The sequence below is a fragment of the Salvia miltiorrhiza genome, chromosome 4 (genome assembly GCF_028751815.1).
Source record: "Salvia miltiorrhiza cultivar Shanhuang (shh) chromosome 4, IMPLAD_Smil_shh, whole genome shotgun sequence".
Lineage (NCBI taxonomy): Eukaryota > Viridiplantae > Streptophyta > Magnoliopsida > Lamiales > Lamiaceae > Salvia > Salvia miltiorrhiza.
In genome coordinates this window covers 23,004,727-23,019,690 of record NC_080390.1, presented here as the reverse complement: position 1 = coordinate 23,019,690, position 14,964 = coordinate 23,004,727, and the positions used below count along the sequence as shown (strand labels likewise).

The 14,964-nt window shown below is 37.4% G+C and overlaps 1 protein-coding gene across 5 annotated transcripts; it reads left to right on the top strand.

Moving 5' to 3' along the window:
• The first annotated feature begins 4,411 nt into the window (after nucleotides 1-4,411).
• LOC131019450 (protein LNK1-like) lies at nucleotides 4,412-9,978 on the top strand. 5 transcript variants are annotated; one of them, XM_057948000.1, is made up of 8 exons: nucleotides 4,417-4,606; nucleotides 5,023-5,110; nucleotides 6,003-6,568; nucleotides 6,647-6,968; nucleotides 7,297-7,989; nucleotides 8,988-9,136; nucleotides 9,265-9,391; nucleotides 9,477-9,978. In XM_057948000.1, the coding sequence occupies exons 2-8, from the start codon at nucleotides 5,087-5,089 to the stop codon at nucleotides 9,573-9,575; spliced, it is 1,980 nt and encodes a 659-aa protein (XP_057803983.1). In that variant the 5' UTR covers nucleotides 4,417-4,606; nucleotides 5,023-5,086; the 3' UTR covers nucleotides 9,576-9,978. The 5 variants fall into 5 exon arrangements, with proteins under 5 accessions (XP_057803985.1, XP_057803983.1, XP_057803981.1 ...); XM_057947998.1 differs by having other exon boundaries at nucleotides 5,013-5,110; XM_057947999.1 differs by having other exon boundaries at nucleotides 4,421-4,567.
• The last annotated feature ends 4,986 nt before the right edge of the window (nucleotides 9,979-14,964 follow it).

The window sequence follows — 14,964 nt, the reverse complement described above, 5'->3', positions numbered from 1 at the left end:
GGCTTCTGCTTATTATTCGTGTATAAATTAAATACGTAGATTTAATTCACTTTACAAGCCGCTCAAACCACTAATTAAACTTGTGCACCATATTTATAAAGATCCTTTAAATCTCAAATGGATTTAAATAACAATAAGAATTAAGCACATCAGATAAATCAAATCAGTTTTATTATTAATGGATGCCGAACCCTAATTATTAAATCTTAAATCAGTGATTAAAAACTGGGATATGACACAACTCCTCTGACCGTCGATTTTATCCTATTCTCGATTTTCGCTCAATTTCTTCATCTTTTCTCGATTTTTGGGCTCGATTCTCCCTCATATCTTCCCTTATACATATTCCTCATTCATCATGCTCCAAGAAACACTCATTCTTGCATCAAATAAGTCAAAACTATACCCAAACGTGAAATCACGAAATGATAAGAAATCAACTCTAAATGATAACACAATGGGCACAAGTTTGACATAAATCATAAGATATAAACCATAAAAACTATGCAAAATGAGTGTTTATCAAGGTCACGTTGAGGAATGAGGCTTGGCGGGCCGCAACAATAATCTGGCTACTTCAGGCACTTCTGGAGGCACCTCCGCTAGTATCGAGGCAAGCTCTTAAGCCCCTACCAAAACTAAGGGGACAACGAGCACGGGTACTGGGTCTTCCGTGCAGGTTCTCCCAACTCGAACCCCTCAGTGCCCCTCACATCCACAACAACAGCTGCTCCACTTACTCCGTCTATTGCCCCCATGAAGCAGGTTTTGGTTGACTCAAAGGGTAACCCTGTCATTAAGAAGATTCATTTCGCCAGCTCTAGCAGACCTCATTCTTCCTCCGCGCGGCTTCTGTTGATGCCAAAGTGAAAAGTTCCCTTGTTGACATTCTTGACAACTCATTTCCCGTGGAGGTGCGATAGCTGAAAAACTTAATTTCTAGAGATGATTGGGAAAGAATACAGCAAGTTCCTCTCCTAAATTAGGACGGAGAAAGATAACGAGGACGACAAGTCTGATTGGGTTGTCATGGCCAAAGCCTCCAAATTTTTTGTTTTAGTAAGATCATTCTTATTCTTGTTGCCATCTTTATTTCATAAGAGTTCTGATGGCCTTTCCATTTTGCATTTGCAGGGGCTCTTCAAATACGCATACATGATGTCACATCTTCGTAACTCCGGGAGCATGGCATTGGAACAAGTTTGCTTTGCCCTTATCCTCAAAGACAATGAGGTAATTGATCTCACCAAACGACTCAGCTCCGTTGAAGAGGGAGCCCAGAAATGGGAAGCAAACATGAAACTGCTGAAGCCAAGATTGTTTCTCTTCAGTAGGCGTTGGAAAAAATAAGGGCATAGATGGCCGCCCCAAAGATAAAGAGGTAATCGACCTTAAAGACAAGGAGGTAATTTCTGAAGATAGTGAAGGAGGAGTTGGAAACACCAAGGGCATAGCTGGTCGCCCCAAAGTCCGTGGAAGCAGCCAAGATAACAAAGACCCACAAGGCCTCGTTCACTATTGGGGCATTGTGCTAACGTCGCCAATATTTCTTGTCCTTGTTGGGGCAAGAATTTCTGAAGATAGTGAAGGAGAAGCTCTTGGCAGCCTATTTCAGTTCTCCGGCCTGCCTCAATTACTTGGCAAGGGCGTATGGGGTTTTGGCGGAGGACACTAGAAAGAACGCTGCCCGAGCATTCGACATCAATGAAGAAACAAGTATCGTCGGAGCTCCAAAATGGCAACATATGGTATCAATTTTATATAAATATAAAAATATTTTTCATGCATTGCACGAGGTGCAAATGTTAATTAGTACTTCCTACGTCCACCAAAAATATGCCTAATCCATTTTTGACAATATACCCCACAAACACTTTTTACTATTACACTCACAAACAATGTGGAACCCATATTCCACTCACAAACAATAAACAAATATTCAATACAATTCTCAAAATCCGTGTCAAAGCTAATTAGACATTTTTTTGGTGGACGAAGAGACAGGGCCGGCCCTGACATTCTGAGGGCCCTAGGCGAAAAGGAAAAAATGGGCCCCTATAACATTAACTATAAAGTGCAATAAACTAGAAAACAATGATGAAATAATTACAAAAATAACTTAGATCTTCTAGCATTTTAAGAAGCAAAATCATCAATAATTTCTTCAAGATCAAGCTTTTCTGTTCAATGCATAAAACCGCTAATCCATTCAATCTTTCTTAAGATATAGTAGAACGCAAATATGATTTTATCAATTTTAATTTTGAAAAACTTCTTTCTGCTGAAGCTACAGTAACTGGTATAGTCAACAATATTCTATATGCAATAGAAACATTAGGAAAAGTCAACAATATTCTATATGCAATAGAAACATTAGGAAAGTAATCTAAAACTTTAACAAACTCAAGAACCTCACCATTTGGTAATTTTCTAGTATAATGAGAATATGCAAAATGTCTACCAAGTTCATCTACGGGGAATGTGAGATTATACTCTCTTAGGGGACCTTTCTCTATCAAGATATATATCTCTAGTTTTATTATCAATATTATCCCAAGTTCTTGGATCAAATATATTCAAAGCAACATCATCAATTTCTATATGCAAAGCACCATTCTCATTCTCATTATCATTCTCATCTACATCAATTTCTTCGTTCAACATTCTCAATAATAGCATCAACCTCTTCATTTCCAGTCACATCAACTTCTTTCGACGAAGAACTAGAACTAGGTATAAGAAACTTATGAATGACTCATTTTTTTACTTTTAATCACCTCATCAATTCTTTTTCTTTTATTTCTTTTTTTGACTACCCGATGCATATTTTCTAGGCAACATAATATCCACAATAAATTTCAACCTCAATAAGACAATAACAATTACTCAATTAGCAATATCCACTGTGACTAACCACTATAAGTCTATAACAAATAAATTCTAATTTCTAAGCACACTTTCAAAATCAAACACAAATCCACCAAAAATACCTTAAACTTCAAAGCAATTAAATTTAAAATTGGAAACAACACACCAGTTGATTACTGTTGCAAAAACAGCGACCGCAGGCGCAGCTACAAGCCGGAGCACCTGCGATGGACGACCAGACCACTAGAGAATAACAGGCTGAACAGCACGCCACTCCCTTCCCGGCTCCGGCAGAACCAGAACGCAGCAGAACAGAGCCAAAAGAGTTGAGAGATGGAGAGAGTTGAGTGTTGAGAGAGTGTTGAGAGAGTGTCGAGAGAGTGTCGAGAGAGAGAGAGAGAGAGTCAAAGAGAGCGTCGAGCCGTTTGGGAGAGAGAGAGAATAGAGATGAGAGCAGAGAGCCGTTTGGGAAATATTTTTTTTTTCAATTGCTGGCTTGTTGCACAACTGTTGTCCGTCTCCCTTAGAAACAACAGAAAAATAATTTTTTTTTACTAGGGTATAATACATATGGGCCTATATTTTGGGGCCCCCGAAAATTGGGGGCCCTGAGCCATTGCCCCACCTATTTCACTAAAGGGCCGGCCCTGCGAAGAGAGTATGGAATAGTAATAAAATAATTTGTATACATAATTTAGCTACAGATAAGTATTCCCCCCGTCCCTTAAAAGTTTGCCCCAAGTGGAACTGCACGAGTTTTAATAAAAGTTAGTAAAAAATTATTTGATGATGGGGTCATGTACAAAAATAGTGTTTACAGGTTTGTAATTGTAATATTGATGGTGAATTCATGCACAAAAATAGAAAGTAAGGAGATTGAGACAAATTTTTTGAGGACACATCAGAAAAGAAATTAGGACAAACTTTTTGGGGACGGAGGGAGTACAATATAATAAAAATACTCCCTCCCTCCCATAACAAGTGTCCACTTTTTTTTCGACACTAAAATTAGGTGGATATGATTAAATAGTAAAAAGATAAAAAAATAGTGGAGTTTACATTGAAATAGAATTTAGGTGAATATGATTAAAAGGTAAAAAGTGGTGGAATTCATTCCCTCTCTTTTTTGAAAAATAGACATTTATTATGGGATAATTTAAAAAGAAAAAATAGATATGGGACTTACTTGATGATACTAGGCATAATAATTCATAATTTGCATAAACATATGACAATAAAAAAAATATTATAATCACAAGGGAAAGACAACTTTTTATTTTATATAAATATAAATTTTTTCACAGCTGGGATGGATCCGATTGCAAACGATTGTGAGCCTCGAAAAGGATCCGAAAACCCGAAAAAGCAAGCGCACCAATGAGAGCACAGAAAGAGATCGTATCCCGACCCGCATTCTCCTCCACTAGTTCTGATACTAACCCGTTGCTCTGCCGCCTCCGTATTGATCCACTCGCCACGTGTCGGCCCCTCCACGACTCCCATTTTTCTCATTTTTTTATTTATTAAAAAAATCACACCAATTTTTTTCTCTTCCCTGCCAGAGCTCATTCATTCGCCCTTTTCTCTCTCTCTAGAACCTCCCAGATTTGCGACTCCGGATTCTCGTTTGCTAGGGTTTGTGGCTGGACTCAGCTCTCAGCTTTTGCTGCGGTGTTCTTGCTTCCTATTGGTTTTTCCGGTGAGTTTTATGAAGAGCTCCGGTTAGAAGAGATCAGCTGTGAGTTTAGCTTTGTCCTTATTGACTGGGCTGTTTTGATTCGATTGTAATTTGTTTTTGTCTTTCTGTGAAATTGTGAAGACTAGAAAGTGAAAGATGAACTTTCTTATTACTGATTTTGTATTGCGGGAAAATGAAAATTTTGATGCGTTGTGCCAGATTAATTGTTATGAATTAGCTAATTTTGAGTAGTCCAATTCAATTATTATATCTTTTGAGAGGGTTGAGGTTTACTTTTTTCCCGATTTTTTTGTGGCGTTCTGGGTTCTTATCTCATCTGCAAGTAGACATTAAATTGGTGTTAGCAGGATGGCTTGTTTCTGTGGTGTTAAAGTTTGCGATTTCGTCACTTTTGGCTTCTAATACTTTTCCGCTTGCTTGTTTCTTGGTGGATATTTGAACGGAGGTGAAAGAAGATTCGTGAATAAACATGAAGAAAACTGCATATAGCTTCAGTGCTGGTTAAAATACTCTTAAGGAATGACAGATTTGCTCATGTATGAGGTGAGTTCACCGTTTCCAGTTTTGATATTATTACATATCACATCATTTTATATTAAAGGAAAAGGGGGGAACACTTATAGAACATCTTCTCTTTCTCCCTTCTTTTGTTGAACTATTGGCAAAAGATTCTAATCAGATTATGAAACCCTTTATCTGTGTTGAAGAAATTGTACTTTTAATCATCTTCATTTAATTTATTTAATATATTTAATGTGCTAGAGCGTAACTTTCTGTTCACATGTAAAACATGTCTGTTAGGAGATATATCCCTAGAATCCAGACAAAAAGGGTAAGGTAGCATGCTGAAAATTCTACATGAAGCGATTTTGATCAGGTGTTGCCTTCATTTCTGCTTTCGATTTTCATTTGGCAGCTAAGAATTTCAGATGGTGTCTATGCTTAGTTTTAGGTTGTTTTCTTAACAAATAATTTAGATTACTCAATATATTATATCACATCTATTCCATTCAATGGATTTCTTAATGTTTTTAATGGTGATACAGTTTCTCCTTCCTAATGAACACAATGTATTCCTGCCAATTTGTGTGATAGCAAAGTGGACATAATATGAGTCAAATGTATGTCTGAGTTTGTTTATGAATCTATGATTCATGCTGTGGCTGGAAGGTTAGGTAATATTTTATTTTATTGGATTGATCTTTTGCATCACTCTCGTATTCTGGCAATTTAAGAATTGTAATATTTGCAATTAAAATTATACTGTCCATCTGCTTTCATTAGGGCCACAGACCTCTTCCTTGTGCTTTTAGAACCCTTTGTTGGAACTATGGGTTTTGTCACTGCATGATCTGTTTGCGTTTTAGTACAGTTTTACTCATTTATGCAAGTATTTGAAGTTATTACAGCTAAAATTCTGTAACTGCTGTCACAGTTTGAAGACATAGGTTGGGATGATCTTTGTCAGAGTGATGACCATATAGTGCCTCGTCCTTTGGAAGATCATTCTCTCCTGCGTGATAGCTGCAAGAAACCTCATTGTGAAGTAACAAATATTGCCTATAACACTGAGGACAAAAATTCCGCATATCAAGGAAGTGAAGAAGGAAAGTTTTCATCATTGAATAAAAGGAAGTACAGAATGCTGGAAGGAGATTCTAGGTCGGACGCACCAAGTGGTGTATTTTCTTCTTCAACAGATGCTGACTCAATCAAAGTTGCATCTAGTTTAGCTTCCGAGAAAACCGCATCCTCAAGTCATGTTCATGGAAATAGTAACACAGACTCCCATGGTAATCAATTCTGTGGTGATGGCACCGTTGTTGGTGTTGGGACCACTGGCTTTAAAAACAACTCCTCTACTGATCCACTTGGTGGCATAACTCATGCTGGCAATGATCTCAATTTCTTTGAGAATGAAGAGGAGAAAGATTCAAGTGATTTCTTAGATTTTGGTTGGCCTGAAATAGAGAACTTTGAAGACGTTGACAGGATATTCAGGTAACACTGCACTCTTTCGCCATGAGTTTTTCGAGTTTTACGTTTTGTTTTTGTTCACAATGGCCTACTGCATTTCAGAAGTTGTGACTCAACATTTGGACTTGGGGCCAGTAGAGAGGATGAGTTCCGTTGGTTTTCATCACCAGATAACATAGGAGGCACTGGAGAATTTGTCAATTCAGACTTCAAATTTCAATCACCTGAGTCGAATTCTGCGGAAAATCTCTCATCAAACCATGACTTTTTGAAGGCCCATTCTTCAAATGATGCTGCCGTGATGAGTGCGCCTATCAGGCTCAGAGACAGTCCGTGGATCTCAGAGAAACCTGATTCATATGTCTCCTTTGCAGATGAATCTGCTATTGTTAATGGCGAGCAAGGGTTTACCCCTAAAGCACATGTGAGTATGCAGCATAATGTTTTGAGGCCTGTGTGGGGTTTAACTTTTCGTAATAGTGATATGGAACCAATTCTTTCCATGTTTTGTGGTGAAACTAAAGACTGTTTTTGCTTATTAATATAAAATGAGTGTTTTCTAGGGGACTTCTTGCCACCCTGAACCAGCCGTCCTTGGGGGTGGCAGGGTACGAGTGTGAGTAATTGTGCAGAAAGTATCACTTCCGTAGTATATATACTCTGTTTATGCATGTCAAATACTAACCAATCTCTAAATGTTAGGGGTTTCACAAACTGTACAATTTCTAAAATTGCACTTCAATGTATGGCAGCTGAACGGGCACCAAAAACAGGTTAAGCTGAAGAACCAGTCCAGGGGACAAATGAAAGAGCATAACCTTGGAAATGGTACAAGTAAGCTTCCGGATGAGGCAGTACAGACCCCTTATAGGATCAAGTCTCATCAAGCTTTCTTATGCCAGCAACAACCAAAGCATGCTTCAGCCCCAGATTCCTGTGATTATTTACGAAATCATCTTTCGTATGTAACTACAGATAACACTCCATCATCTGATCTGACATCAGTAAACCCAACATCTTCTGCTGTCAAAACCGAGACAAATGAGTTGACATCTCCATCAACCAGAGATTCTTCCCATGCTTCTGATCTGTTGCCATCTATGGGTGGCTCTCATGACCTTCCTCTTCATCTGACAACTCCAACAGGAACTGGAAAAGGAGTAATGCTACACAGTCATCATGGTAGTCGATCTCCAGTCGACAGCAATGCAAAGCCTGCAAATATAGTGGTGCAGGCCACCTCAAGTGATCCTGGTTCTATGACAGAAGAAGCTCATTATGTCAGAGATATGCCAGAGAATCATAGTGATTTGGCAGAAGTTCGCCACTTTATTCCAGCAGAATTAGGATCCTCAAATGTTCAAGAAAGCTCAACAAGTTCTGGTATGGATGATGTTTCTCTGGAAGCAGCTAGTTTTCGCCAGCTTCAGCTTGTTACGGAGCAGGTATCATTTGGTCCTAAAATTATGAACATTAATAGTTTATCTATCTTCATAGTCAAATCACAAAAATTGCTCTGTATCGTTGTTCTGAAGGACAAGCTGATGTACCTAGTCTGTTTTATTTTCAGCTCATTTATCTAGTTTCTTCTGAAGTTAGGATTCCATTTATTTCACTATATCAAGTCCTAGAAATTGATGTAGCTTCCAGTCTTTATGAAACTGTTCGACAAAATCCCACTTTGAAATTGCTTCACCCATACTAACTTGATAGAAGCAGTGCAGTACATCATATATTTGGAAATTCTACATGATATACTTTCACGAATGTCATATATTTGGAAATTCTACATGATATACATTCACAAAAGAGTTTCTGAAATTCGGATTATGTCCTGAATTGTATCATCTTAGTTTTTTGTACAGACTTAACCAGGGTTCTGTCTCACACTTTATAAACAACATTTTTTGAGGTTTATAATTTTACATGCTTAGGCTTTGATTGTTTCCCTGTAGATTGAAATCGTCTTGTCTTTCAGATTTTCCTGGTAATGGGTTTGCCACAATTACATGCTCATAAGGCCTAGTTCAAAGCTGTAGTTCTGCACACATCAAATACTGGCTTGCATGCTGTAATAGTATTAGTACGAATATGAGCAGTCCCCTTATATATTTATTCAAATTAAATGTTGAATAACTGCCTGGAATGGATGAGGAGTTATCATTTCGGAATGCATATGGTGACATAAAAGAATATATATAACTGCCTAAGAGCATTGAAGAAACCAGATGCAGCAAATTAATATCACAGATGATTATACATAAAATTAATTATGTTAAGGAGAAATTTTCTGTTTGGTCCATGTTATTGTGTGACCAAGAACACCGTGGCAACAATGGTGTTCATTCTATCATAATTACCACACTCTTCATTGAACTCGTTATAGCTTACCTTGTTACACATTCTCGTATTTTGAAATTAACTGTGTTCGTTGCTGGATTAGTTGGATTTGAGAACGAAGATGTGCATACGAGACAGTTTGTACCGTCTGGCTCGGAGTGCTGAACAAAGGCATAACCATGCTAACTCGAACAGCGGCTTTGATGATGGAAGAGATGCCTGTGGAGCATTAGTAACTGAAGGAGAAAAAAGGTATGAGAACTCTTCCCTGCTTTCTTGTCTGTTACTTTGCTGATACAAATAATTTTTAGTCCCTTGTCTTGACTATTGATGCCTAGTTAGATGCTAACTCTTTCTTATGTCTGTATCGGGTACAACAGCTTCATGGATATTGAAACGGATACAAATCCTATTGATCGTTCAGTAGCACACTTGCTGTTTCACAGACCTTCCGAGTCATCCCCTGCTTCTGCCCAGGATTCATTGCCATTCAAGTCGCCGAGCATGGTAAGCTTTTGAATTCATGTCTCCCTCTGGCTTATGATGAAGATCAGTGTACACGTGTTAACGTGATAGTCTTGCACGCGAGCAGGTACATGCATCTGACACAAGTGGACCTGTAATGAAGACCTTGATAGACAGTGAAGAACCAGATGTAGCACAAAGGTCTCTGACGACTGACTGCAAATAATTGTTCTCACAGAGTTGAGAGGATTTGGGCGGCCTTATGAAGCTTTTATACAAAGAATTTTGCAATGCTTTTGTAAAGTAAAAAATCCCTTTTGAATTGGTCTTGTTCTAGGGCTCAACTTTCTATGATCCTGAGAGAACTTCCATGGTCTAACCCTGCCCTAACTATTACTATAGTGAGTGGGAGAAAAATATACACTTCAAAGTAATATTAATTATTAGGTTTCTTGTGAAATCACCTTTTTCACATGCATTGTTGTACTACCTCCTCATAAAATGTATCCAATTTGTTATTTTTCGTCCGTTTTCATAAAATGTACCCAGTCTATTTTTAGTAAGTTTTTCATTCACAATTAAGTGGAACTCTTACACTCTTCACAATATATTTAACTATTTTATTGAAATTTGTGTCATTTAGATATAGATATTTTTTATAAGGATTGAGTAATAGCACTTCGTGACACTCGTTTCGCAGCTCGCATCGGCATTTTACTGTTCATCCACTTTCAATGAGGCAGAAGAAACTTGTTTTTCAACTAAATCAAGTAGTCTAGAAGTAGAGGCATGCATGAATGGAACTAGACTGAAAAACACTACTGAACTAATAGGTTTTAAGTTGGTTTGATTTTGACATTTAGAATTGATTGGTTTTAGTTTGGGTGATAATCGAAGGATCGAAAAGGTTTTTTTGGTTTCATTTTGAAATATAGAATTGTTTGCGGTTGATAATCGAAGGATCGAAATCTATCTAGATTGTGAACTTTATTTATTCTATAATAGATTATTCATGTGAGCTTCTATAATTGTCGATCACCATATGATCTTTTTATATAGAATTTGGACATATTATAATATAATCAACAAATAAATATATGCAACAAAAATATTTACTCATTAATAAGGAATAAGGTTAGAACAAATATATTAGCAGCTAAAACATGATTTTCAGTATACATGACCTTAGCAACAATGTCCTAATAATTTTGAAAATAGTAACCAGAGATATCATTAGAACCTACTGAACTATTTTGATCTAAAGCAATGACCGTCTCTTTGATCTCATCATCTGATGGCACACTCGTAAGAAACACGTTTTGCTCGAAAGAAACAAGCGGATCAATAATCGCTTCAATCGCAGCAAACTTCACTTTTCCATCGCCTGTCTCAGTGAAGTGATTAGTAAAATAATTGACAATATGGCAAGCCACAATATCTTGATCCCCAACCACCGCACCATCAATAGTTAGACAAGAAAATATTTAGTCATATTATCAAAGAAAGTGGTATTACGATCTCCATCCCTAAGCCAATAAATCCTACTATTTTGTTGCATGAGACAATATTTGTAGTTTAACATCAACATCACATTCAACGTAGCTTGAGCAACAACTTCCTCATTAAACAACGCACCCGCATAGCCAACATTAGAAATAATCTTTTGAACATTTAAAAGCTTAGCCTGATGATCTTGTACCTACTTGTGAATGTTGTCAAAAATGATTTATTCCAATTCTTAAGACAATTTTTGAGACCCTTCAACTTATGCATGATGATGACCAAAGGACAACGAATTGTAATATGCGCTGACCAAGATTCTTGCACAACACACATGAAGTCATCGTGATGAGTCCACATTTTCAAGAACTTGAAAGATCGATGTATTCGCATATCAGCCATAATACATTGAAAGATGTGTGGAGAATAATCTGACGTAAGACGCAGGATGTTAAGCGTAACCACCGAGTTCAAACTATCCACAAAGAAATGAGAAATAAGAGGTCTGTCCAACACCGACTCCACATCTGATGGAAGAAATCAACGACCGGACCAAATGTATTTGAGCCCTACCTTAGCTGATTCAAGAAGGCATGAGTCATCAATGAAGTTGCAAAAATCTTGACAAACATAAGCATGAGATCCTAGTACTTTTTCGTTCATGAGCCCCTTTAACAGCATTGAAGTCCCTCATAAAACCGTATTAGCCGCAACATGAGTCAGAAGATCGGACCATAGCTGTCTTCTAACAACAGAAGAACATGAGCTATGAACCACAACTAAATTAAAAGGACGACCTTGGAAACTACATACCAGGATCACTGCTTGATCCGTTGAAAGAGTGAGTATGACAACAATAGTAAGCTGCACGAAGATTCAAATATTCGAACACCAATTAACTCAAAAATTATGGTGCACCAGAATAAAATTCAACGATTAAAAAAAAAGAATTTTAGCAAATGCCACTTTCGGTTCGATGATACTTATAACGACAGGTGAGTAAGAACGACAATATTCTTTAAGGATTTTACGGGACTCATCCGAGAGTCTACGAGCATTCTAGGTTAAAATGTTAATTGACAACCATATTCAGACTGCAGGGTTTCTCCTTCGTTTCCCATTCATCGGCCCATCTTTGTTGTGCAATATTAGACATAGAACGAATGTTTGATGATGACACTTCTGAATCAATGACGAAATCACGTGGTTGACGCCCTTCTTTGACAACATGTGTTAATTTCTCAATCACAAGATCAAAGCCAAACTTGACAGTATTCCTTTGTTGCTCAGGTTTAACATGATTTTTAGAATTATTGCAACTATGTTTAATCATCGGATTTAGGGCCTTACGCTGCGTTATAACTGATTGTTCATTTTGTTGCCCAGAAGTGTTACCTTGAGCCACCAAGCACACTTAGTATTATAGTTTGCCACTATAGGTGTCGCATTCCGCTGTGAAGCCATACATTCCTTCATCTTTTTAAACTTGGCTTCTTTTTTAGTTGCCGACTGAGCCACTTCCCCATTCCATTCCAACATGGGGATGTCGACATTATTTCTCACCCAAGGATTCTCTAATGCACCCTCATGTATCACAATATCGTGCATTTGATGATTATCCTCCCGTGATGCATCTATTGTGCTTACTTCATCATGTTGTATTGATTGAGCCCGTATACCACGTGCTTAGCCTATTTTGTGATGAGTTTCTGGGTGTTTATGTGCTCTATTGGTTTATATTTTGGTCTAATTCACTCAAGAGTTTGTGGGCGAAAATAGATCTGCAATCGAACTTGAAACGAGTGAGAGCGGGCCAAAATACGAACATTGCGCATTGTAGTAACGCGCAACAGGCGCTCGCCGGAAAGCTACGCCCACCGACCAGCGGCGCCCGTGCCTCAAGAGGCTGTGGGGTGCCCCTTGTGGCCGCCAACTGGACAACCACCACCGCCCATGATTCCCCTATATATATATGTTTAGTTTTTGCGAGCGCACAATGGGAGAATGGGAATTAAAACGCAGTCGTCGACGAGACACAACTATTCTAAAGATTCTTTTCAATTCGTTAGAGAATTTCGAGGGATACACAAATTATTCTTCATATTTGTTGGTCTTGCAATCTAGCTCAGAGGGAATTACTTTTGATATTTATTCTTTGTTTAATAATGTAGGGAGATAAAATAGAAATTCATGAATAGTTGTTTTTCAATTTGATCAATTGGCTATTCACGCATTTCGAGGAGTATGATTTCAACCATTTTCGACTACTGTAAGTTTAGCAAGAACACTTGAGGATTTATATTTTATTGCTAAATATATGTTTACTCTTTTATATTTTATTGTTGATTATATTTGCTCTTCTTTAATTTATGTGGTTTTAAGTTGTAGATTAATCGCTTCTGCTTTTCGATTTTATTTAATACTCCCTCCGTCCCAACTTTTAGTATCCAACTTTTCTTTTTTGGCCGTCTCACATTTTAGTATCCATTTCTATTTTAAGTAAACTTTAATTATTTTAACACTCACATAAAAGGTGGGACCTTTATTCCACTCACAACACACACAATCACTTTATTAAAACTTGTGCCACTCTCAATTGGATACCAAAAACCGGGACGGAGAGAGTACATAGGTTTTTTTTTATGCTACTTGATTTGGTTATAGTTAATTTAATTTGCTTATTTGTGATTCATTGTTTAAATATGTTAGTTGCTTTTGAATTATTGTTTCCTAAAACCTTAGCATAGAACTCTAATTTTTTATCTATTAACCAACACAGATGTCTCAATAGTCTTTTTTTTTTTACCAAGCTGGAGGCCCGTTTTTTGCCTTAGATTTGAGGCCATCTTTAAAATCATCTTTGGATTGGTGATTAATCGAAGAATGGTGCATTAGAGTGGTATTCTTCCTACATTTATCTATTGAGTGGCCTTGCAGATTCCATAACAATACAACAAGTTTTTGTAACCAAACTCTACCTCAAATGTAGCAGATCCCTTATCAACTATTAAGGAAATTGGAATATCCTTAGAAACATTTATGTCAACCAAAACCCGAGCAAAATGACCCAACATTCCCAAAAAAGTTATTTTCGTTGAGTTTAATAGGTGATCCTATCGAGCAAGCAATGCCCCTAATAATTTTCGAATGCTGGTATTCTAACTGGAGACAAAAATTTATAATCCAAACATGAGCCATCGTAGAAACTTCCTTATATGAATCAAAATTTAGGACCTAATCCCGAAGTTTTAAGGTTCCCACATTCAAAGTCCAGACATATTTGACTTTAGCTTTATTAATATCTACCTTAGAGGAGAATTTAAGGATAAAAAAGTATTTGTGGATAGGAATCATATACCACGACATAGATGTGGACCACAACCCATCCAACTCAGGTTTAAAGTCTGCAACAATACGTGACGTGTCCTATTTTTGCAACAAAATCCGAGCATGTAAAGCATATCAAGAACTCTGCACTTGTTGTTGATATAACGCCTCGCGAACATGCAGAGTTTATTTGTCTCCTATCTTAACCGGGTGGAGCGTAAGGAACTCATGAGCGAGAACATCAAGCTTTTTAATTGAGAGACCACCAACAATAAAAATAAGAAGCTTGAACCCTAGGGTTAGGAATAAGGTTTATGTTGGAAATATACGACTTCCATTCGTGGGAAATACTAGGAAATAAAAAGTACCCTAGGTCGGGCACCACCCATTGGCAACGTTCGTACTCGAGCCGTGCAACGAGACTTATCTCCTGAATTAGAACTGTTCTTTTTTAGCGATGAATCAGGCCTAGAATCCTTATTGTTTATAACCATTTGTCCAAAGAAAAATTCAAAGAAAGCAAAGACAGATTAAGAGTATACCTGTCTGGTAGATGAACACATTCATAGGAGAAAAGACTGATCATAGGGAAGAATTGACGGCGACGACAAAGCAAAAACTAGGGTTAAGCGAAAGCAAGAGGATAGAGACCAGAGAAAACCATCGCCCTCCAACTATGATTGTGAAGATAAAAAATCATGAAAAAAAGAAAGAATAGTATTTTTGACTTAAATTACTATTTTATCTTTAATTCATGTGAATTAGCCTAAATTTACATTTAAAAAGCT

Bases quoted from the DNA above. Each gene is read 5' to 3' on its own strand.
- LOC131019450 (XM_057948000.1), top strand. From the start codon at position 5,087: ATGACAGATTTGCTCATGTATGAG. The intron at 5,111-6,002 runs GTGAGTTCACCG...CTGCTGTCACAG, and splicing joins CAGATTTGCTCATGTATGAG to TTTGAAGACATAGGTTGGGA. The intron at 7,990-8,987 runs GTATCATTTGGT...TTGCTGGATTAG, and splicing joins TTCAGCTTGTTACGGAGCAG to TTGGATTTGAGAACGAAGAT.